Raw genomic sequence first — 25,905 nt, forward strand, 5'->3', positions numbered from 1 at the left:
TTATGTAGGATGGAAGGCCTGATGTTATACTTGATGTTATAATCTACATATGGGAAATTACCATTTCCTTTATACCAGTGCCTACACACAAGTCAATACCTATCTATAGCTGTACCACTGGAGGCTAACATCATAGGCTTTCTATATGAGAAAAGTTAAGCTTTGATCTGTACAAGAAAATGCCCTCCAGAGGCAGAGGGCAGAGTGCTATAAAAATCATGCTTGGGTGACCTCAGAGTGCCATGTCAAAAAAAAATACAATGCCACAGCAGGGTTTTACAGGAGAGAGCTCACCTCTGCGGGGCAGTTTGGGAAATAGGATTGCTTTTTTTGGGAGATCAGAAGATGCTGATCCTCTCAGGGCATCCTTTCCTGACAAAAGGGAGAGGGCAGAAGCAAAAGCACAGATGCATGCTCCAAGCTGTGAAATTCCTACCACTGTTGCTTAACCTTCACAACTTTCCTCTCAGGACAAAAATTTCCCAGCAGGATGCCTCCAGAGGGAAAAGCAATCATTCTTCCTTCTCTTAGCCGTTTCTTTCCTTTTCCCTCAACAAACAGCACCTTGTTTAACTGCAACTAAAACTTGGATTTGACTGCTAATACTAAGGGGAATAAAGACTGTCTCACCGCTCAGGCTCTACCTTTGGGGATGGGACTCCTAACAGATGGAACTGCACAGAGAAAATGGGATGCAGATACAGCAAACAGCAAGAGTGCTACAGGCAGATGATTATCCTCTCCAGTTTATCCTTTTCATGTTTATGGATAAAAGAAGATACTCAGTAAAATTTGAAATGGAGAAAAGAAAATGCTGCTTGATACAAAGAATAATTAACTTGCAGAATGTGTTGCTACAAGGTGATACTGAGAACAGATAGGTCAGTGGGATTCAAGAAAAGATGAAACACACGGAGAACGAGAATAGCTGTGATTACATTAAATAAGATTAAATGCAGAATTCATGCATGGTAGTAGTAGGTGAAACACGAGAGGAGAAGAAGCTGGGAGAGTTTTCTTGAGGGATAACATTCCATAATTCTCCTTTACGGGGTTTCTGATTTCTCCCTTTCAAACCTGTAACACCAGACACTGCCTGACATCGAAAACCAGAATGAAAAAGCTCCAAACATGCTTATACTGTAATTCCTCTCATTTATGTAATGATTTCTGGGAAGTGCCTGTTCTACAGCAATAAACGGTCCAATTGTTGAGCTAAAACTGCATATCTGTGTTTACCTAGGTAAAATTAACCTTCTGTTTCCAAGCTGCTTACATCCATGAGTTTCACAAGACTCGGGGACAGCGTGCAGCCCTGAGTCCATACTACGTTACCTCACTCTCCCACCAAAGACCCCCTAACAGGAACAACACCTGCTTAAACCTTCTCTTCATGTACACTGATAAATTACAAAACACCTCTAGCTCACACAGAGTAGGGAGAGCTCTCTAATAAATCCACAAACCTCCTTTAATTTAACATCTGGGTCTCCAAGTGGCATTCTAATATCGGTTTTGTGATCTGTGGAAAGTAAACTCCAACTGTTCACTGGACCGGGCATAAACTATGTCTGGCAATTTCACAATTTGGTGGATAAATACTTGTGCCTGGGCAAAAATAAAACAACAGATTCTGACTCCGAGGGGAAGCCCATTTGCTGTGATTTATATACTTACTGCAGTGGATAAACACTAATGCCATCATGATTGCCCATTGTAAAGATCCTGTCATCTGCAGCAACCTGTCTTTTCCATTGGGGCCAACTGTGCTGTCTGACGATAAGCAATAAAGCTCTGGAAGGTGACTGTAAAAGTAACAGGCTGTCAGCAGCAGTCAGAGTTGTCATTGTTTTGTCACTGCCAGATATTTGAATTTTTAAGACTTACACAACCAGAAAACTTGCTGCCTTTCTCCCAGCTTGCTTGATTTTTCTTATCCTGCCAGAAATACTGAACATTTTGAGTCTTAACTTAATACAAAGGCATCCCTAATGAAAGAAAAATGAATAAATCTTTATTGTCCATTAGCTGCAAATACATTTTTATAGTGTCTTGGTAGTTTTATAAGCACATCCATATGACTAGCTAGATTTCTTAGTTCATACTGCAGTGCTCCTTCTAGTTTGGGGCACAGCACAATACACCAGGATAAGAGAAGTGTATTTGGGAATTTCATGACAGTTTTTGCAATAAACCCTGCATTCTATAATCTCTTAAGAATGTTGCATGCTGGAAAGTACTTCAGTTTAACTAGAAAACATGCCTAAATGCAGTTCCACATACTTAAGATTATCATCAACCTGCCAATTCACTCTTATCTTAGATAAGATTTTTTCATTCCATTTCCTTTTCTTTATCCTCCTTTTGTCTTCGGTGCTTGAGCTCGTGATGACAGGAGATAGCAGGACTGCAGTAAAGAGCTATTGTAGCAGAACTCCAATCACTGAATCTCATAAAAGCGATCACCTTTATAAGGCAAGTCTGTTAGCTTCTGAAGCAGCCTCCAGCTTCAATTTTGAGGGCTGTGAGGGCAGAGGAAAGGAGCACACATTGAATAACAGTGACAGGTAGGAATTTGGAGGGCTATAAGCTACCTTACTATGTCAGCAAAAGCCTACAGTGAAACAGTATGGTACTGCTTCAGAAGGTCTGCCATCCCTGTTATCATATATGGTCCATAAGTATAAACTCTATCACCATACGCAGGAATCACCATACAAATTATCGCCTGCTTTCCTAACATTTCTGTGTCCTTCCTGCATATTGTAGCAGTCTGTAACAGCACACAAGCCCCAGCTCCTCTTCCACCACCACCTTAAAGGACATCATCTCCTGCAGTGGCTCTCTGCTGTCTTTGCAAAGGCTTTTCTTCTTCCTTCAGATTCAAACATATGAACATTTGAAGGAATGTTTATGAAGATACCTGTGAATATTCTGCATTGTAAAGGGCTTTTACAGTAAGATGAAAAATTCTCTTTGATTTTGTGCTTTACTCACTATCCATACCATAACAGAACGGGGTAAATTTTGAGATGTGTGAAGGATGTAGATCACACTTTTTTAATAATAAACATCAGTGTACTTCTGAACTTCCTGTGCTGCTTGATTTCTTGAAACATGTTTCCCTGTAATGAAGAGAAAGCTGAGCTATACTGATGGGCCTGATATTCCAAAAATTGCTATCAAAGCTTTTGCCTTTGATGTCTGTCTGCATCCTGATTGCACTGTCTCCCAGGCTAGAGAGGAAGGAAAGATACCGATGACATAAAGCTGCATGGCTTGAATGGAATTAGCATAGCACCTTAATCCACTCTTGCCCCACAAGGAAAACAAATCTCCCCAGATCTAACCTTTCACAAAAGCACAGGCTTCGCTGCAATAGCAGCGTCAATTTGGTTTTGATTACACAGCTTCACAGAGTGTAGAATGGGGAAATCTGCATTTTTGCTATCTCAGCTATAATCTAGTTCGTGGGTTCAGAAATAAGATATATCTGATTCCTTAAGCCAAAAAATCTAAGTCCCTTTTCCAGCCAGATTTTCTAAGGAAATTAGGTTTGCAAAATGATGCTCTCTGCTCTTCTGTTTCAGTCTTGCTAACACCAGTAAGTAAACCACTGGCCAGCTCTGGCCAAGTTTGACAGTTGAGAGAGGTCTTAAAGTTATGCAGTTCCTACAAATTTTGTGACAAACAGTGTGAGGATTGCTGGAAGTGGCCTCACTGAGAGTGGAGCTCAACAATTACCTGCAGGTTTGGTCTGATGACTGTGTGTCTCTTGGAGACAGCTCTACTGCCTCTTGGCAGCTAGTAGTTTGGGCGGTAGGTGTCTGGACATGGAGAAGAAAAAGAACTACAGGTGCTGCTGTGCGGAGGCTCTCAAGAAGGAACAAGAAAGGCAACTGAGGTTATAGTGACTACAGGATGGGGAGAAGCAGAAAACAATTCTGGGGTTCATTAGATCATCAAACACAGTTTTTCCTGGATCCTTCTAAATAAGTGTCTTTCTTTCTTTTCTCTCTCTTTTTTTTCTTTCTTTTTCTTTTCCTTTCTTTTTTCTTTTCTTTTTTCCTCCTTTCTCTTTCTCTTTTTCTTTTCCTTCACTTTCTCTCTATCTCTTTTCTCTTTCTCTCTTTTTTCTCCTCTTTCTTTCTTCTTCTCTTTCTATTTTTCTCTTCTTTCTCCCTTCTTTTACTTGCAATATACAATTAGCGTGTCTCAGAATAATTGCAGCATCATTATCTAGCAAAAGGGATCTAGCGGTTACATTTCATTCTTTAGTATGGAATACAAACAAACTGAACAGATCCAGATCCTTGGATGATATAAGTCTATGTGGCTTTTGGAGGTCAGGGAACTCTTCAGATTTTTATCAGACTGCACCCAAAGTACTGCTGTATATTTTGAGATGAATAATGTGTAGGAAAAAAAATATAATCAGTAAACGATAACTATGTTGCAACCTTGTATTTTATTTGTTCACAGTTATCTCTCATTTCTTTGAGCAACACATTCCAGAGTCCATCAAATACATCATGGAGACTGGCAGGAGCTAATTCATCCAAACATACAGAATGCACAATTCCTAGTAGCTGTAGGAGGGACAGGATGACCTTTTTTCACCTTTAAATACTCAGGCAGAATCACAGTCCAAGGAGGACACAGATACCCCCGTAAGATCCTATGTGTGAATACAGACCAGAATTTTAACTTTGTAGCACACTATTCGTGGTCTTTCTATTTCACCAAATGGAAATTTCATCAACGGAAACCTGCCAGGCTTCCTGCAGTTCTCGAGTCAAGAGCAGGTTTCACAGATATGGGGGTTGCCTGTTGCCTCCATTCACAGAGAGCTCAGTGACAGCAACAGGGACCATGTGTCCTGTGGAGACAGATATATTACCCCATGGCTTACCTGCAAAGCTGATCAGTTTGGGTTCCTTCTCCCTAAATCACTTTTTATAAACAGTTTTGCCAGATTACGTTTAAATGCAACTCTTTTAATCAGGTTACTCAGTACACTACAAGCAAGATTATAAGATGGATGCCGTTATTGCATTACCGATTTTTATCTCCATTGATTCTTCTGTATTTTTCATGAATCACCCTATTGAAAATGTGGCAGGTTTATGTCAGTCACGACAGGACTGTAACAATATTAGCTGTACCATGAATTCAGCATGACACCAGAATTGTATCATACTTGACCTTATTTGATATATTCGTGTACTGATTCAGAAGCTAAGCTGTACAGAGAAGGGAAGGCTCTTTCTAAGAAGACATTCCTCTATATAAATTGAGGTTTGTGCTTTTAGTGTTTGCTGTGCTAGCTCCAGTCACATGACTGTATGTAAATAATTATGCTATTTCTAGAAATGGTGGCTAGAAGACATTCCAGGTCTCTTCTTATTCAAGCCTGTTTATAGCACATCAGTAGCTGGAATAATTTACACCTGACTACATCTCTTTTTACTATAAACCAGTGATTTTTGACATTCTTTCTATGCCTCTGCTTTGGTGAGATCAAGCAGGGCAGAGAAGGAAACCTTTCCTAAAGTGGGAGATCTCAATAAAATCAGCAGCTGGAGGAAAAGGAAATAGGAGGAGGACTTTTACCATTGATTTCCTCAAACTAATGAAATCCAGAACTTCATTTGCAATTTGGATGAACGATAGTAAATTGTCCAACTGTTCTCTCCTGTCAGAATCATACACTTGCCAGAATTTCATCAGTATAAACTGGAACAGTTTTATTGACTTTGGGAGAAACAGCTAAAATAGCTTCTGGGTCATATTTTTTCTGAGACCAAGTGATCTCTCACTTAAAGGACTGAGGATCAGGAGAGATAATTTTGTACCCTGTTTTCTCATAGATTTTTCATAAGAACTCATAGATAAAAGCTTGGTTTTCAAAGAAGTTTCACAGTTTTATCTGCTGAAGATAGGCAGCTTAAAGCTCATGTCAAATCAAACTTCCTGGAGAAGCTGTCTGTGCGCTCACTGGGCTTTACCTGTTGCCCATGAAGTTCATAATAAATTGACTACTATGGCAGAAGGATTGAGTTTTGAATCTTTGAGAAAGGCTGTGCCCTCTTCCTTCAGGCACAGCCAAAAGTAGGAAGTGATTTTAAATGTGCCGTATGCTAAAGGAGCTTGTCCTCACTACTTTATTTACTAGGAATCAATATTTTAATTATAAGCTTTTTTTCCAATGGGTTAAATTTGAAGTATGGCTGACCATCATCTTTTTGCATCCTGCCTGTTTTAACTTACAGAAATAATGAAGGAGCAGACTTGCCCATACTAATATTCCAAAATGTGAAACTGAATATGTTAAATATTTCCCCTAAAATGCTTCTTTGATTTTTGTTAATTCTGCAGTACAGATTAATTCAGCAGTGATAAGAAGATGTAAAAAAGTGACAATTTGACATGAGCAGGAACTGTATTACATTCAGATTTTTCCTGTGTAGTTGGAATTATTGGTCAACAACCAGTGAAGAGACTGCATTAATTGAAATGTATATTCATGTTAATTATAAAGTAACATAAATCACTGCATCATTCTAAGAATTTTAATAAAATACGCTCTTGATATTGCAAATAGCTGAGCTGCAAATACAAAAGCCAGGAATTCCAGCATTGATTACAGCTTCCTAGGAAATACAGTTCTGCATCTTTTAAACTTAGTTATTTAAATTATTTAAAAATCCCATTTCTTGCTGTGCAAACACACAGTCAACTGGTATCAATGAGCAGCTCAGTCTCCCACCTACAAAACTCCAGCCCTTACAACAGCAGTTAAAAGCCACTGGAGAGAAATAGCTTCACAACAGTCATTTTAGATGCCGCTAAAAATGAGCAATTCCAATATATATGTCATGGAAATAATACTTATCAGTTTTTCTCCATACCAGTTGTGGTGGGCTGACCTTGGCCAGTTGCAAGTTGCCCACCCAGCTGCTTTCTGACTCCCTCTCCTCAACAGCACAGGAGGACAAGATAAGACAAAAAAGCTCACGGGTCAAGATAAAGACAGGGATATCAAATACCAGTTACCATCACAGGCAAAACAGACTCAGCTTGGGGAAGATTAATTTAATTTATTGCCAGTAGATTTGGACAGTGAGAAACACAAATTAAAACAACACCTTTCCCCTAACTTCTCCTTTCTCCAGCGTGGGCTCTCCACAGGCTGCAGGGGCATCTCTGCTTGGGTACCTGGGACACCTCCTGTCCTCCTCTTTCTCCTCCTGCTCTCCCCCGGGTGTCTGCAGGGCCATTCCTCACACCGCTCCCCTCACCACCCCCTGCCATGCGGTGTTTGCCCTCTCTTCCCCAGGCTGTCCCCAGGGTGCCATCATCTTGGCTGCTGCGCTGACCACACATAATAACAATTTAGCACTCACAGAAATACTCAGGATAAAGACTCATGCAATGGCTTCCGGGAATTAACTTTGTGAAAAGAAAGAAAAAGTGTGATCTCAGCACCCTTATGGGTGCTTATGGACTTGCAGAAATGAATTAGTACATAAGTGATCATAGGACAGCAGTTGGTGTATTAATTATTCTGGATTTATAAACAAGAATTATCTTTTCCCTCATCACTCTCATTATCTTGCTGTGCAAGTATTTCAATACACTATGGAAACCTGGGCTGACTTTTGCTTACGTAAAGTAGTCTGTGAAACACCCTGATTAACACAGAAGAAGTAATCTGCACAGGGAAACACCCCCATCTAATGCAGAGGGCATAAAGCATACAGCTGTCTAATTAGTAGAAAACACTTTCCTTTCTTTCCTCTGACTCCATGCTAAACTGCAGCGCTCCTAGAAAGGCTGAGTGAGACCTATGCTGCCACCCTGTCTGTCTCTGTTGATGGAGGGTTTGACATGGTGGACAGGTCCTCGACACACTCACTTGGATGATGCTGCCTGCAGTAGTCCCAGGCGTGCTTGTGACCACTCTTTTCTTTTCAGCCTAAGGAAAATGCTGATGCTCCTCCATGTACCGCTCCTGAAAGAAGGGGAGTGCAGCTGCCACGGGGGGAAGAAGAGAGGTGCCAAACTACTGTGTCTCCCCTCCACGAAGGTGACCAGGGCAACATACAAGAGAGGCCATGGGGAAACACGATGCTGGTGGTACTGTTCTTCCTGCACTGGTTAATGTCCTCTGGCCCCATGTAGTGTCTAATCATGCAGCAATCATGTAGCAATTCTGAGCAAACAGCGTTTGGGGCAGCTGCAATGTCTGGCTTTTGTGTGCATGTGTGCATGCATACGACACAATTCATAAGAGGAAACGGGACTAAATTCACCCTTTTATACAGAGGCAATAGAACTGTTTTCAACACTTGATCCTGTTGGTACTATGCTGCTTTAAAGGAGGCACCCACTCATCTTCCTCCCAGGGGCCTGTGTTAGGCACAGAAGGAAGGAAATACATGAGATCTCCCCACTTCGAAAGAGCTAAGAGAAAGAAGAGGGCTTGAAGCCAGGAATTCAGCCTGATAGAGGCATGTGTCTGAGTAAAACAGCAGTCCAAAAGTATTTCACTTAGAAGCCGCAGGCAACCGTTTTTGTTTTTTTTAAACACGTCTGTATATCATACCTACATTGTACAACTACAGAAGGTCTAGATGAGATGGTGTAGATGAGAGGATAAACATCTCTAGCTGATTTTCCTTCATGACTGATCTGGTGTCAAGATGACAGCATAAGGATTACAGTTTCCCAGACCAATTGCTGTTCAGGGCACATCCCACACTCACTCCATCTGCAGATGCTTTCTAATGTCAGTACACGGATCACCAACAGGACTTGGTCCCCAGGGAACAGCCTGGCACCCTAGTAGAAAAATAGAAAGGCTTGGGCAGTAAAGTGTGCAGTGAGCCACGCTGATGCAGGACAGATTCTTCATTTCAAAAAGAAAAAATCTGCATTCTTCAGAAAAAAGTGTTCAAAAATTTAATCTTCATTCAGTTCAATGGAGCAGCTTTATAATTTACAGCAGCAGATAAAGCTAGAAGATGTAATGTGAAATATCTGAAGCAGTTCTTCTCCTGTATTAAAATGCACCTTGGGCAACAGAGCTTTAACTTCTCGTAACATATGTTTCTAGCAGATAAGTAAACAATTTGGACGTGAAATGAAAATTTTCAAGATAGTTACAGTCAAAAAAGCATCAACTCATATTAGACTTCAGCTACAGTGTCCCACTGATAAGTTTTTGGGGTGGTTTGACATAGTTAAAAGCAAGCAGCTTTGGAAGAATAAAAAGCTTTTTGTGTACAAGTTGTTGGATCAGAGATAGAGAGAAAAAAAAAAAAAAAGACATCATTTGACATCAAAATTCTGAAAGTGGCCTTGGTGGCAGGATTGAACCATAACCTGGAGCATGTGGCCAGGGTAAAGCTGTCAGACAGAGGGGAAGCAGAAACAAAAGGAGCAAGTCTTGGAAGTTTAAAGGCTCCTGCACAGACAAGCAATCCACTTGCACTGAACTGCATTGACATTTGGCTTCCTTACAACCACAGGCTCCCTTGGCTTTGTGGACAAAACCTTTACGTGGTTACGTGGGGCTTTGTGTATGGCAGCAAGCTGCGAGTGAGTGCCGAAGTCATCCTTATACCACCACTGTGACAGCTTAGCATAGATCACAAAATAGCAAATCATCCCGAGTAAAGTTCAGTGCAGGCCCAGACCAAAGGGTTTCTTTTCAAAGTCCCCCTACATGCTGGCTCATATACTCGAATACTACGCTTTTCTTTGAAGCAAGCTCCCTCTCTGCCCAGATCTCTGCCACCGGGCTTTGGGATGTGTGTTACAGACAAGGATGCTGTGTGTCCTTACAGGGACTTTCCTTGAACTGTTTCCAAATGGAGAAGGAGGAAACCTTGTACTTCTCCTTTCTGCACTACTTGGCCATTAGCAGGCAAACAACTGGAAAATTGTTCGAGGAAGAACAAATGCCCCTCTTTAGTGGTCTTACTTGAGCACACAGAGCTCTCATGAAGGAAAGGCATATTGCTGTAATGATCACAGTATTTCACCGTGTAAAATGTCGGGATAAGAATTGTCCATGTTGACTTGTCCAAGTAGGTCTGTTTTAGACAAACCAGACTGCACTCCCACAGCTGTCAGTACTGATGCTGCCACCATCCTGTCACCACACCTCAAATTCCCAAGGTCCTTAACCAGACAGCAGACCTGAAACTTTGACCATCCAGACCAGGCCTACATGGCTGGCCAGGATGATGCTGGCTGATCGTTTAGGCACTTTAAGTGCTTCATACCCAGCAAAAGCGAGAGACCTTTCCCAGAGGGGAGCTCTGTCTCACCTTTTGTAAGCATTGCCAATAAGACCTTGTAGCATTTGTCAGTAAGAAAGGACTCCTGACATTGTCCACTACACAACTGTGTCTCTAGCTGTTTATAACATTGCCAAATATTAGTCATTTGAAGTGACATTTCCCATATCCTGCATCAGTCTGAACACAGGAGGTTTTAGCTGTTCTTGAGAGTAACAAATTTTTTTTTGTTTTCATTTTTCTTCTGATTTACAAATATTCTGATAATCATTTCATTGAGAATATCTTCATGCAGGGACTTAAAATTTGATGGTCTAGTGCTATTAATGCAGACACAGTCAGTGGTGGTGTTTTACCAATGGACAGACCTTACCTGTCTGCAGTGAGCATTTTGCCCTCATTTGCAGGAATGAACCTGTCCCTTTTCTCTTATGGTGCCTGGAGACCTATGAGCCAGAAGACTGTGCTGCCCCTTTGCAGTGCTGCCAGCCAGCCTCGGCTTTTCGTCAACAGACACTTAGGAAAAACACTAGAAGAAGCCTGTCTAGTTCTTCTCTAGGGCTGGGTCTGTAGAACAGCCACCTCTACTGGCGATGGGTGGCACAGGTCTCTATACAGCGTCACAGAGCTCCTGCAAAACCAGCCGTGTTTGCCATGGCCCCTGGGCATCAAGGGAATGTTTCTGGGTTTTCTGCTTGTTTGTTACAGTCGTAGAAAATTATACCAGAAGATTTTTTTTTTAATATAAACATATAAAATTATAAGGTGAAAACCAAGAAGATGAGAAATATTGAACAACTTCAAAAACCCATCTTTTGTTACCTAACTACGTACTTTATTCTACAGGATTTCTGCCTCATTTACTACATTCTTTTACTAAAGTCTTTTACATTTAATATTTTTAAACATGGATGAATGAATTGGGGGCATAAAATTCTATTAGCTAAACAATTTTGTTTAGCATGAGCACTGCTTATCATGCAAAATACATTTGAACAATCATAAGGGAACAGCAGTGAGTCTATGTCCTTCTTGAAGCCTGTATATTTACTCATTTTTCTCCCATTCTAACAGAGTATCAAAGATCATCTGTTCAATTTAAGTAATTTCCTATGCTTTCTCTGAAGCCTAAGATGAATAAAAGCATTCAAAATCAAAACATGAGAATATTTTAAACAGAAATTATAATTGTATTTGTCTCCAAATTGCAGTGAAGAATTCTTATGCGGCCTCTTACTAGCTTCTTTAATAGCTCTCCAATATCTTATTACTAAATTATTTTATGTGGACAGCAAACGTGCTATACACAAGAGATTGCTTAAGTTATTCATCATGCATTTTGATTCATTGGCCAATCTGACAGTGACTGACAGTCTCTGGAAAAGTATAGTACAGCTAAAAACCTGACCTAACTTTTAAACAGCTTTCTCTGTGATACCAACATAATCAAATAGAGTTTTACATATGTCATGCTGTTGCTGCAGCAACCTGGCCTCCTCTCCTCTGACTACTGATAGGAGTCTCTAAGCTTGATATGGCCTCAGATGTCTTGAGACTAATCTCTTGGGACCATTCCAGAGAAATACAGATTAATTTGCAGTTCCTCAAAAACGAAGTAACTATTTCACATAAACTACTTTTCACATTCCATCAAGTCTGAGCTTCCTATTCATAACCTTTACAAAAATGACTAGTTTGGCACAGCGCCCCCAAGACATTTAGGAGAAAGCAGTTTGCGTGGCAGGAAGGAGGATTAAAATGGCTTTGGCTTCTCTTGTATATTTCTTGAAGGTAAAGAGAGAAAAGGTTATTTTTCAGAAAGCAAAAGGTGCACTTTTTGGTGTTTTTTTTTTCTTTTTCTTCCCAATATTAACATCTTAATGCATCTAATTTTCAGTTCTTCATATCTTTGTCAGGGATGAGATCAAGAAAATAAAAGCAAATAACTGTAAGCACTGAGATGTGTATTTCCTGAAGCCAGATGTAATCCCTTGCTAGAATGGCTGTAGATTTTATAAGAACATCTGAATATTTGATAAAGGCTTGACCAGTTTTGATCATAGAATGGTTTGGGTCTATATCACTGTATACGGCTCAAATGCCATATAAGGGGGTGAAAAATCGAAATTGTACTGTATCCTAAAAGTGTCCATCCTTTGCTAAGACTTATCATGTCTTATTTTCAGAAGAACACCACTCTGCTGAGCAGATGCAAAGGCAGAGGCTGGAGAGGATATGACAAACCATGCTGAAAAGATGCTAAAAAATGTAACCAGTGAAAAGGCACTTAAGATGGACATGGACACTGGTGACCTCTGAGGGGCTTCTGGCTGAGGTCAGATACAGCGCCTAATATTTGCTCTCTACCTAAACTGGGACAGGTCAACAAATGCTCTGCTTCTTCAGAGAATCCACCGGTGTCAGGGTGGTCTGTGCTGTTTACTTTATACTGCATATCCAGGGCTAAGCTCCAAGTGTATGCTAACAGGACAGGACATAAGACACGACTTCTCATTGCTACCTATATTTTTTTTAGTTAAATACACTTAGGCCTCCATAGGAACACTTAGCACTTTGTACTACTAATTTCCAGAGATCTATGCATACGTTCACCTAATATACAAACTTTAAGAAAATGTCAAAGTTGTAATGCAGTGGATGAAGGTCTAAGGTGGTGGCACTCAAGAGACCTGGATTCACTCCCAGCTTTGCCACAAGTTTGCCAGCAAAACACTTCAGCTGTCTGGCCTTGACTTCCCCAACCATGAAATCAAACTACCTGTAATAAGCTCTGTGAGGTACTCTGAGCTCTAGTGCCTGGAAGATCTCAAGGTTATTATTATTCATGACAATACTTGTTGAAATGCAATACAGTTAATACTACACGAATTATGGCAGTAATGAAACTAGCCCAATTCCACCTTTCATTGCATGGTAGACCCCATAAACATCAATTTCCATGGATTTGCCTCCAAATTATATGAGCCCAAAATATAAGGTACATGCAGCTTTTCTTCTCAGTACCATCTTGCAGAATCATGCTAAACCCAATTTATATAATACCCGTTTCCCTAAGAATAGCACAATTCATAGAAGTTGTTCATCATTTAATTGTTCTATTACACTACAATCTACTGCAGTAGCGTTAAAGTAGCTATAATGGTCTGAAGATACAAGTAAGACAAAGTCTGTAAAGAGAAGTAGCCTTTCTTAGCCTCTTTGTTTAGAGGCATAGCTGTGCAACCAGATACATGGGTTGCTCTTGCTATTCACTGTTGGAGAGCAGAGAGTTAGAAACCTACTTCATGCTTCTGCATTTGCTTTCATGGACCATGAAGGCCAAAGCTCTCAGACAGGAGAAGATACTTGGCATTAAAGAAATATGCAGCTAAAGTAATACTTACAATATGTTAGGCTGACGTACAGACTGCCATTAACTGCAGAAACAGCAGTAGCAGATTAGGCAAGCCTAATTAATCACCTGGGAATCTGGCCTGCACGCTGAGGACATTAATGACACATCTCTCCCTGGGAGGTGAAGGGGAGGTGATCTTTAGCAGAAATGAGTGGCAGCAAGGGCAGTATAAACATCCCGGCAGGACTCTGCTCCATCACACATCCCAGGGGAAGTGGAAAATAAACTTGTATCTTCAAATATTGTTTCTTCTTTTCTTATAGCTACCTAATGTTATTCTTTTAAAATAGTTTTTTTCCCAAATCCTTTGATCCACAGCATACACTAGCGTCTCTCCTGCTTATTCTGTCCAAACCATTTAGAACTGAAAAGCCTGTATTACTTACAGGGCAGTGAATGTTTTTATACTTTAGCATGTCTGATCTTTTTAAAAGTGTGCTTTAAAAAATGTTCTTTGTATGCTAAAATCACTGTGATGCAAAATCACAGTGATTTTAAGGTCTCAGTGGTGTACCACTGAATTCAGGGAGGGCTCTGTTCTTTCTCCATCTGACAGACAAAGCAAAGCCTCACATCTGTGATAATACTTCTAGCAAAAGTATTGTTTGGGTGTAACGGATAAGGGAAGTTTTGCTGCCCCTTCATATTTATGCAGAACAATGAGTTTTTCACACTTGCTCACTCTAAACAAGTTCTGCTCCTTATTTCCTGAAATACTCCTCTGGCTGTCACTTCCACCTACTCAGCATTTCACCAGGGCCTCCATGCCAGTTAGCAATATGGAAGGATAGCTGGTTTTGAACCCTAGCCAGAATCAATGTGCTGGAAACATAATTTTCCTTGAAATAGACAAAGTTTGCATGGGCAGATCCAATGGCAGCATGTGGGAGCAGTTTCAATGCTACCAGAATTTATAACACTCATCTTTTAAATTTTTGGTGTTACAATCTGAAAGCTCACAGACACAAACAACTAGAAGGTGTGATTGCGAAGAGGATGATGGACCAAAGAAAAGAAGCTCAAAACTGAGCCTTTGAGACCATTTCCTGTTCTTTGACCATACTGCCATGCTGTATCACTCATTTATGTTTCCCAATTTTTGTGCCACCCTAATTTAGCGTGCAGGTACAGGGGATGCTGTAAAAATAATACAAGGAACCTTCTGCACTGCCAGATAAAAACAAAAAGAAGATATTTTAACAGCCCAATCAGATACACACTCTTCTGGTTGAAATGAAAAGGATGCTTATTTGGAATAATGAAACAGTTTTAATTTTGAATTGTGATTTTTCTCAGTGAGAACAAATATATCACTCGAAAGCTAATTATTTTCTAGGTAATACTGAATCACCTTCAGCAGAAAGAGAAAGAAAGAGAGAGGTAAGGGTAATAACATTCCCACTGTAAAGCTTTCCCGTAATCATAAACTCATTATTGCAACCTAAAACCTAAAGTCAACAAAAACTAGGACAAACTGGGCTTGCAGGTTACAGATCCAAAGCTGTAGAGTAAAACTAATCAGTTCTTAGATAGGATTTTTTTTTTATTGCAGTACAATCTATAGTCTAGTTGGTCAAATCAAGCCCTTCTGAGAAAAGAAGATTAGAGGCAGTTGTTTAAAATATTGTCAGAAGGGGGGGAAGACGGACAGACAGGATTTAAGCTTTATTACTGACCAGGATATACAAAACAGACTATAATGAAAAAACAGTATTGAGATTGTACTTGTGGTCTGAATAGAAAATGTTAAGTGAAGACAGGGCCATATGGAGGAGCTTATAGCTACAGCAAGAACTGATGCTAAGGCAAATGTCCCCTGAATATGTAAAATTAGGTTGTGGGAAGGATGCAGGTGTAATCAAAAAATCGATTACACCTGAAGAGGAATAAGCTCTTAGGCAAGAAAGGAAAATAAAAGAAATTTTATTTTATTTACAAGGATTGTTCTTCTTCCAGTGGTCACTGCACTGTGCATGAATGTGAAGAATTACTAGGCTAAGTGTCAATCATTTTGCATAAACAAAATATTTGATGAAAAATACTTATCCTTCGGCAAAATTTCATCAATTTCATTGCTGTGAAGATTTCATTCTTTATTTTACTAAAGTCCTAACTGTCTGAACTGATGCACATGTGCTATATCAATGTATTTGAAGCCTTGGTGAACCACAGCAGGATGTCCTATTTATCCGCCCACACAGAGTTCACTGCAGCACTACAGACATACTTTGTCCGTTAGGATACACCTTGCATAAGTTAAGAGAATATAACAAATTATTACAGCACAGATATCAATGACCTGGCTGTTTTCCATTTCATTTTCCTGTAACCCACTTGACTTTTGACAAAGATAGCTACATCAAATGTGCCATAGCTAATCACCTATCTTCCGAGATGTGAAATGCAGCAGTAATGCACCTTTGTGGCATATTTTTTTTATTGTTTTTCATCTCCCTCAGTACTATCTGAAGCCTCCTAGCTCTGGTCTCAAGACCATTTTTTTTTGCTTTTCTCCTTCATCCTCTACTGACAAGTGTTCCAGGACAGAAGCAACTCATGTTCGGAGTTTTTGTTAATACAGCTGTGAGTGGTTGGCTGCCTGCTGCATAATCGTCAAGCCGCAGCATTCTATGCTATTTGAAGACTATAATTTATGCTTTTACAGCTCATCTATTTCATGCTAAAGCAGATATTTAGGACTTAGGTATACTCTGACAACAGAGACACATACTGGCAGTTTTCTGGAAAATGAACCTCTCTTCTACAGTCTTCTTCACATATTGAACAGCACTTCACTCCATCCCAGCAATAACAATTTTCTAGCAATGCCACAGGCATCCAGCAAGTGCTGCTTTTGAGGTACCAGGAACTGGTGGTTTAACAGCCACAGTTACACCACGTTTCTCACCCTAACACTAGTAAGTTGCACACACTCAGTGACCACCATTGCCCAGCTCCATCCAGTAATGCTCTGGAGAGCAGATTGTCAGAAAACAAGGACAACACGACATGTAGACCTGATTTTGTCTGATCCTACCTATCAATAGGATGGGTGGTAAGTAGGCAGGGCAGTTGGGGAATTATGAGTGTTTCATCCCTCTAATATATTAAGTATGTCCAAACAGCTCTCCAGGCAATTTAAACCAGCATAGCTCCCCTGAGTTCAATAAAAGGATGCCAATTTACATCAGCTGAGCACTGGCTTCATGACTTTTTAATATTCCCCAGTGGAGCAACCCAGTATGGCCAAAATCTTTCATGATACAAAAGCCTGGAAAGACAATGGTACAGAACCCAAAGTAATTCACTCCTCTGCATCATCAAACCTAAATGGCAGAATACAAACAAATTGCCAATGGGATTTTGATTTTAAAAATTTAGGTTGCAACCATGCAAATCATAATGAAGTCAAGTATTTTCCCAGAGATCACTGTATGCATCGAGGCCACCAAGCTCCATTGACATTTCTGTGCCCAAGTACAGCTTCGCTGGAGTGCCCTGCTAAGGTGATAGCAATACATTTTTCTTCCACCTCTTTTTGGCTATTTTTGACTTGATTAACTATTTAGAGCACACGAGCAAAGTGTTGCACTGTCTCACACTTTGTGGAGTACTGTCAAATCCAGCAAGGAGAGAGATGCATAAAAACTGATGTTTGGACATTTTGGTAGCAATCCTTTAGAAGCACTTGTAGCACAGTAGTCTTCTGTTAAGTGCAGAATGAGGAAATTCGAACAAATCATACTGTAGAGAAATGATGAGCCTCTGAGGATTTGGGATCTGGTGAACAAGATGAGGTTAATGCCTTCTTATGATATAAAATGCAGTCACACTTCCTACAACACTGTGGAACAGAATAACTTCTACACACCTGTTAAGTTTTTTGTTTGTTTGTTTGTTTGTTTAATTAGCATTTTTAATGATGGTAAAATATGACAGAACTTTCTAAATACAGTTTTTGCCATGTCACACTGAGGAAGCTCAAATATGTATTAATATCATTCCCTTCACAACCCTGCACAAATAAAATCTTGAAAAGGGTTGACAAAATGTAGCAAATTCGCAGTGAAATTAATTAGGTTTTTGTCTTTATCATTCTCACAGTGTTGGAATGCTGAACTCACATAGGAAAAACCTCCCAGCTCTAGCCCTGCTTGGGGAAATATAGACAGATATTTTCAAATCTATATTGAAAATTTCAACTTATTAGAAAAACCCTATTTCGCAGGTTAGGTTGATTTCTGTTTCTGTTTTAAATCTATATTTCTCAATTGGAGAGAAATATTGTGGGGCTCGACTTGCATCTTTGAAAACACAACTTGCTAAGCCACTGGGAATTTTGCTGAAGTAAGGAATAAATCAGTGCAGAGCATGAACCTGTATTCAAATATTCCATTTAACTACAGAAACACACAAAATATTATGGAAAATTACTTCTGATGAAATAGATACTCTTCAGTTGATACCAACTAATGCTATTTCTATGAAACCTAAAAATTACTCATTTGTTCATTTTCAGGAATTGTTCGTTTTAGAGATTAATTCTAAGATCTGTCCATGTGTAACTTCCTACATGTATCTGTTGAAAAGTGCCACATTCTCTTTTTAATTAACTTCAGTGATATATTAATAACTCGTATAGTTTCTCAACTATTCTTGACGTCTAATCCAGAGCACAACTCAAATGACTACTATTTATAAATTACCATGCGATAGCGCTGAAGTATATTCCTATAGCCTAGTTAGAAGGTTAAGTTGTAATGGCCCAAAGGACATACGCTAAGAAACGAGAAAGCTCTGCATCCAGCGTTAACATCAGATTTTGTTGCTGTTGAGATTTCAGTGCTTTTGAGGCTGTTCCTGCAACTCAGTGCCTGCTTGTCTTAATTTGTATTCTCCCTTCTCTTATTTGAGCTCGTTCATTTTAAGCAAGTGGTACAAGTAGGATAGGCCAGAAGGTTAGGTTGACTCAATGTAAAAACCAGAAATTCCTTGGTATTAAATGAAAAATATTAGGGTCATGAACTTTAAATACACCTTTATATAATGTAGTCTAGTGGGTTATGGGTAGATAAAGATGGTATTTCCTTGGACAGCTCAATTAGTTCATATATCAAGGAAAAAGCTTTTTAGCATTAATGTGAAAGAAATATTCAGTAAGACACTAAAATTCAAGTACTGTACTACCAGAAACTGAAAACTCTATCTTATCTCAAATTCCACTATTTTGTCCTACTGAATCAGTTTTACTGTTCATATTGCCGCCCCTCATTTTCTTGTTTAGAGGACTAGAAAAGTAATCATCATCTAGATGCTCAGAAATAGCCAGAATTTCTATCGCTTGCATGTCCCTTCTCAACTAATTAAATACCAGCAAAAGAATCCATTCATTTGTATTATAAGCCAACAAAATCACAAAAATCCAAAAGCTCCCTAACAGTGGAAAATGCAATTAAACTACCAGTGTATTAATTCAGGCAGCAAACTGCAGCACCATTGTAAAGCAGTGCTTTCCTTTCCTTAATTAACTAAAACACGACGAAGAAAATCTGATGGCTTAATAGCATTTTCTTCACTCAGAAATGCTTTGGGATGATTTTATTATGTTATCACCAAGAGCGCTGAGGGAGTTATTTCCAGTACTTCTGTTTGTCACCTCGAAGAGTGACACACTCCATGGAGAAACTTGCCCCTGTTAACGGATGTGAAGGATTAATATTTTATGACACCATTACTTTATAGGCAGGGTAACTATAGTAATAAGAGTACATTTCATATTTTATGCATTCACAACCACGTAACACAAGGAGGATTCATTCTCCGGCAGCATCTCTTTGGTTGTGTATTTGTTGCTGTGAATGAAAGCTGAGCAGCTTGCCACTCTTGTTATTGTTTATAGTGTAGCAGAAGTAGCAGACCATAATCAGTATCAGGGTACCACCACCGCACGCCCTGTCGGAGTGAATCTGCACTGGAGTGACACACACATCTCGCAGGAGAGAGCCTGCAAGCCGTGCAGAGCAATTTTCGGGAAAAGCAATGTGGGCAACTGCCTGGGCGCCTCACTAGACCGAACATAAGAGGCAATGCAAGTTATGCAATGGGGAGGTTGACAGAGGGAGGAGTGCACACCCTAAATCTCTGCCTGGGTCCCTGCAATGCCGACACCAGCTGGGAAGCCAAGGTTTCACTCTGCATGGAGCAAAGCATTCGGGCTACGTTCAGGCAAACATGTTTCTCTTTAAACTCTGCAATGCTCCACTTTCTTCAGAGGCTACTCCTGGTAAAGCCAAGTGAGTTAAGGCAGCCTAGCAGCAGCAATTATGCCAAGCGTATTGCCAAAGCATCCTGCTACAGCATGCGTCCAAGTTATCTCAGCAGGTTTACTTTCTCCCCCAAGTTTCACTGGCCCTCAATCTCCTGCTCAGTGAGAGCACACAGCTCGGCGTTTCATGTGCTGCGTGCATGTACGCAGCCATTCCCCCCAGCTCCAAATGGGGCACGGCTCCATGGGCAGCAGTGAGCGGAGAAAGCAGCAAACTTCAGCTGCACCCCATGAGAAAAAAATAAGAAGTGAGAGCATGCTGAATGTGAGCAGCTAGGTACATACAGCTTTTCAGCTGCAAGTTGCCGAGTGCTTTCAGATTTTCTTTTTTTTCTTTTTTTTCTTTTTTTTTCTCCCCCCTTGCCTTTGCTCATCACTTTGAGGGACTGTGCCCCTTAATTTTTCTAAAAGCTTCCGTGATCAGCTCCCTTGCACTCTAAACCTAGGAGTCGTCTCCCACTTGATTTCTAAAGCAGCACTCGTGAGGAAAGCCGAGCAGGGTTAACGCTTGCAGGTCAACAGGCATCAATCTCCTGCTTCGCGAAGGACTCTGCCTTCACCGGTGCATCTTCCCGGGTGGCTTCTCTTCTCTTTGCTAGCTCCGTGCTCGGTGCTCGCCAAGCCGGAGAGGGGCAGGCAGGGCAACAGAAGCGCGACAGCTTCTGCCCACAGCTTTTCCGCAGTTTTCCCTAACCCCTAACTCCGGCGATACTTTGCATTCACCGTCTCACTTGACTGACACAAGAAACCCACTGTCGGGAGAGAGGCTTCCTGTGAACCGAGCCTTGTTTCCATGGTGCGGGGTTTTCAACTTAAAAATAAATCCCTGTTTTCTGGGGCTCACACGTATGTACAGCACTTGTGGAGCGCTCCCCCCCGCGCCAGGGTTAGGGGCCGGGACCAAAGGAGGGCAAACCCACATCCCCACAGCGGGACGGGGGCTGGGGAAAACGCCGCCAGGTCGCGCTTCGCCTCTCCCGGCTGCCGACCCGAGCCGGGGATCCCCCGCTCCCTTTTCGGGGCGCGTTTTGGGGCCGCCGAAGCGCACCGCCGGCTCTCTCCCCGCCGTCCCGAGCGGGTGGGCAGCGGCCCCGCCTCGCCCCCAGCCCCAGCCCCGTTCCCGGCCGTCCCCCCGCTCCCCTCCGCGCCGCAAAACTTTCCGAAGCGGCCGAGCCCCGATGAGGGGGGTCCGTGGGGGCACCCCCGGGGCCGGACGGGGGGCACCCCGCGGGAGATGCAGGGAGGCACCGCGCAGAGCCTGGGGAGGGGGGGGACGCGCAGGGGAAGCGGCTGGCAGCCCCCGGGCGGCACTCACCGATCCGCAGCACTTGCTGGCCGCTCCGGGGCAGCCCCGCCGAGGCGCACAGCAGCACGAAGAGGAGCCCCGCGCCGCCGCCACCGCCACCGCCACCCGGGGCCGGGCGCCGGGGCCACCGCGGGCCGAGGGCGCTCGCCATCCTCCGCGCCCGCCTCAGTTCATGCCGGGCTCCGCGGGTGCGGGGCGAGGGCGGCCACCCCCTGCCACCCCCGGCCACCCCCGGTTATCCCCGGTTACCCCCGGCGGGGCCGGCTGCGCGCCGCCGCCGCCGCTCCTCGCCGCCCGCCCATGGTGCGGAGGCTCCGCGCCCGCGCTCCCGCCGCTGCCCTCGCCCCCCGCCGCCGCCGGGAGGGGAGGGGAGGGGAAGGGCTGGGAAGGGAGGGGAAGGGAGGGGGAGGCTCCTCCCGCGGGGCGGGGCGGCTCCGGAGAAGACACGCGGGGACGCGGACACACGGACGCACGGACACACGGATGGAGGCGGGAGGCATCCTGTGTGCGCGCAGCTCCCTTTCGGGGTCCGGGTGTGGGATAAGGGGATGGAGCGCAATGTCTGGCGGTCGCTTGCAAGACCATTAGAGGGACACGTCCTCGCCGCGCATCTCCCCCGGTGTGGCAGGAGCCTCAGCAAGGGGGCTGCGGGGCTGCGCGCCCGGGGTCGGGACTTGGCAAAGTCCCACCTGTGAAGACAAGGCCGGTTTGGACGGCTGGGCACGGGGCTCATAACGCTTCCCATGCTTGACTTAGCCGGCAGATCACTTCTCCACTGCGACTCGATGTTCTCAAGTTGTTTTTGAGATCTGCTTTAAAGGTTTAAAGTCAAAATGCTTCACTGCGAAATAAACATATGGGTCCTGAGCTAATCTGAAAACAACAACAACAAAAAAATCATAATAGGAGAATGACTCCCACCTAGCAACAGAACTAAAACTGCATAGCTGAGATCCAAAATTGAAATGATTTAAATTTGTTTATTTTGTATTCCTCTCCAGTCTGTCTAACAATTGTTCCAGAAATTTACTCCTCAGAGGAGTCGCAGCACGTGCTGAACTGCAATGGAAATGCAAGCGTCTGCGTTCCACCTCCCCGTCAGCCTCAAAGGTTTCCTGAAAAGCCTGCCTCTACCGTTTGCAGAGTAACTCGGTGCTTGTTCAGAACTTCTCACCACTGAGATGCCCAGCCGGCATACTAGCTAGTGCACCACTTTGCATTTCTTTTTACATACATCTCCAAGATGCGGGATGTGCTCTAACATAGGATGAGAGAGGGGCTCAGCCTGCACCCTTTCCTGTCTAGCACCCATCACACCAGCTAAAGGTGACAATTATATTAAATCACTCATGTAGTTAATAACTATAGCATAGGCTCTCATGTAGGCAACAGAAAGGGAACCCATCAGACCACTCTGGGCTGCACTGAATGGCTCTGTAACTTTTCGGCACTATTTTATAATCTATCATCTCCTTTCAAATTGCTATTCACAAGAGAAGGAGCACATCACCTAATCTGAGAAAATCTCAGTGACTGAGAAGTGGCTGACAACAGCTGCACATCAGGTACACATCCACCCACTACAAAACCAGCCAGTAGGGGTAGCACTGACTGGACTGGCAGGTTTGATTTTCAGCCACAATGGCATGGCTAATAACAGGGATATAAAAGCAGGTGCCAGTTCCAGAGGGAAATCATACTAATTCCAGTTTACTAAGAAATGGTACTTTTCTGAAGGAAAACAAATAAATAAATTATTTCATAAGGAATGTGTACGTACTGATACTTCCCAAATCACTTGTCCTCAGTGTAAATAGGTTCCTGCAAAAAGTCAAAGACAACTCAGCATTCATTGCAGTGAGATAGGAAGTCAACCAGAACCATATGGTTTTGAAAATACCACTGGTTTTAGACTGTTGTTGAAGTTCCTAAGAGCACAGGCTGAACAGAATGGGAAAAATAAGAGCATGATAATGATTGTGAGAGGGTGGCAGAGGTTTGCTGATGTGTGGTGCCAGTGGGAGAAACATAAACAGCTCAAAGTCTGATAACCCCTTGAGGCAGGAGGGGCTCATAGTGAACTGGAAATAGGTGCTAGTTTCTACTTCAGGGTGCAGTTCAACATTACCTGGATTGTTTTCCACGACTTCATACAAAAAGAGCGATTGCCTTTAAAAAGATGCCAACAAATATGGAAAAAAAATCAAATTGGCTCTTATTCGGCAAGCACCAGCCAAATTTTAAAATGAGAAATAGTCTGTTTGCTATTGTGAAATACCTTTCCTGCCCAGTTTTCTGTTTTTATTTGTGTATATGACCCCTGAGTCCTGTGTTGGCCTGAGCAAATGTGGAATGGAAGGTTGTATTTTCAGAATTATTCACAGGAAAGCTGAGAGGCGGGGGCAGGGTCTTGAGCCTCCCTTTTTGAGATTTAAAATATTTCCTCTTCCCAAGATAGCTCTAAATATATATATATATATATATATATATTAAATTGAGAAAGGGACCATTTTGAAATGCAAAAGGACAGAAAAAGTTTTAAACTAACTGAAATTGCCCTGGAAATATCATTCAGGTTTCTAATTTCTAGCCCATACATCTCTTCTGTTGCTTGCCAAGTAGTAAGCCACCCAGTAAATTCTATCCAACAAAATCATGGCATGCTTTACAGGGAATGTTGTTTTATTTCTGGATGATATTTTAAAATTAGAAGTCTCGATAGAGTTCATTTTGCAGGTCTCCAGTTATTGATATCCCAGGATCATTAATCTCTTTTTGGACTTTATTCAGAGAGAGTAGGACAGGGGATCCTAGGTCTCTGGCCAACCTTTTTTTCCCCCAGTTAAGCAGGTTTGAAAGCTCAGGGCATTAGCATGTGAGCAGTTACTCAGCTACCACATTTGCTTACTCATTCATTGCATTGCCAATGTTTAGATGAATTTATTAGTAAGATGTGTTGGAACACCTTGAAAGTGAAAGGTGCCTTGTATAATCAGGGTCTGTTCTGATCGCATAGCATATTATAAATAGTAAAATGGAGTCCTTTACACGGGAATTTGGGGGCTTTATTCCTGTTCACAACATCAAATTCCAGATTGATATAATGTGTGATTATTATGCAATTTGCTGTTCAAATAATACAGTGTGGCCGATAGCTAAAACCACTTCTAATGTCAGGGCCTCAAGACTGAATCTGAGAATGTATACCATCTCCCTCACATTTTGCATCCATTTTAGAATTCTAGTTTTGAATTTGGATGTCAGTCAAAATACCAGTACTCACAATGTCTGTGTGCAAACTTGTAGGAAAGGCTCACCTGGAAAATTTCTCAATTTCTTGGTCAAGTCCTGAGGAATTTTGGCAGTGTTGTGTTACAGTCCTGTTCCCTCAGGACTTCAAGCAGACCTTACCCAGTCTATACCACTTTCTTTCTGAGTGCAGACCACAGACTGCAGTTAGCAATCATTGTGGGGAAGCTGTGTTTTCCTCATCTGTCTCCCAATACCCCTCTACCATCACGCAGTACAAGATTCGAAAATAGATTGTAGAATATCACAGTAGTAAAAGCTCCAAATGGAAACATAATAAATCAGACTTCCCCAAGTCTTTCACAACCTACATGCAACACCTGATAACACAAAAATTGATGGCATCATCTAAAAAATAACCACAGCAAATCAGCATTCTGCTTTTCAAACAAATAGCTGTGATCTTCAAAAAATATTTCACTTTGAGTGTGCCTTAGAACAAGGCTGAAGCAGAAGGGTAAAAGAAGAGACAAGAACATTCCTTTCTTGTCCTTTCTCTTTCCACTTGCTCAAACATTTTCTTTCTAAATCATTTGCAAAATAAATATCACTCCGAAGGAGACAGGATCTGAAAACCTAAATGATTTGTCAAGTTATTCATCTTTGGAGCCCCGTCATCTGTTGAGTCTCCTTCCGTGACAGGCTTGGGCCTGGCTGCTCCGATGTCGTTTTGATGTTCCCTGCCTCTTTGCATGTTCTTTCATGTCTGACCATCAGGACAGGATCGGTGCTGCCCCTTCACAGAGACCTCGCCTCACTGAGCTGCTGTCATCACAGTGAAACTGTGGCATGTGCCTGAGAAGCTGAGGAGAGGAGAGGAGAGGAGAGGAGAGGAGAGGAGAGGAGAGGAGAGGAGAGGAGAGGAGAGGAGAGGAGAGGAGAGGAGAGGAGAGGAGAGGAGAGGAGAGGAGAGGAGAGGAGAGGAGAGGAGAGGAGAGGAGAGGAGAGGAGAGGAGAGGAGAGGAGAGGAGAGGAGAGGAGAGGAGAGGAGAGGAGAGGAGAGGAGAGGAGAGGAGAGGAGAGGAGAGGAGAGGAGAGGAGAGGAGAGGAGAGGAGAGGAGAGGAGAGGAGAGGAGAGGAGAGGAGAGGAGAGGAGAGGAGAGGAGAGGAGAGGAGAGGAGAGGAGGGGAGAGGAGGGGAGGGGAGGGGAGGGGAGGGGAGAGGAGGGGAGGGGAGGGGAGGGGAGGGGAGGGGAGGGGAGGGGAGGGGAGGGGAGGGGAGGGGAGGGGAGGGGAGGGGAGGG

General features: G+C 42.5%; 1 protein-coding gene across 7 annotated transcripts in view; it reads right to left on the reverse strand.

Annotated features, from left to right (window-relative positions):
• Positions 1-21,665, reverse strand: part of GRIK1 (glutamate ionotropic receptor kainate type subunit 1) — a 161,349-nt gene extending 139,684 nt beyond the window's left edge. For 2 of the 7 annotated variants that reach the window (XM_080577681.1, XM_080577682.1), the window contains exon 1: positions 21,363-21,655. In XM_080577681.1, the coding sequence (XP_080433807.1) occupies positions 21,363-21,504 (142 nt within the window). In that variant the 5' untranslated portion in view covers positions 21,505-21,655. Of the gene's footprint in view, positions 1-21,362 lie in introns of all 7 variants that reach the window. The other 5 variants (XR_013945541.1, XR_013945542.1, XR_013945543.1 and 2 more) reach the window with 5 other exon arrangements.
• Between the last annotated feature and the right edge of the window lie 4,240 nt (positions 21,666-25,905).

This window comes from Anser brachyrhynchus (assembly GCF_964034855.1).
Source record: "Anser brachyrhynchus genome assembly, chromosome: 1".
Lineage (NCBI taxonomy): Eukaryota > Metazoa > Chordata > Aves > Anseriformes > Anatidae > Anser > Anser brachyrhynchus.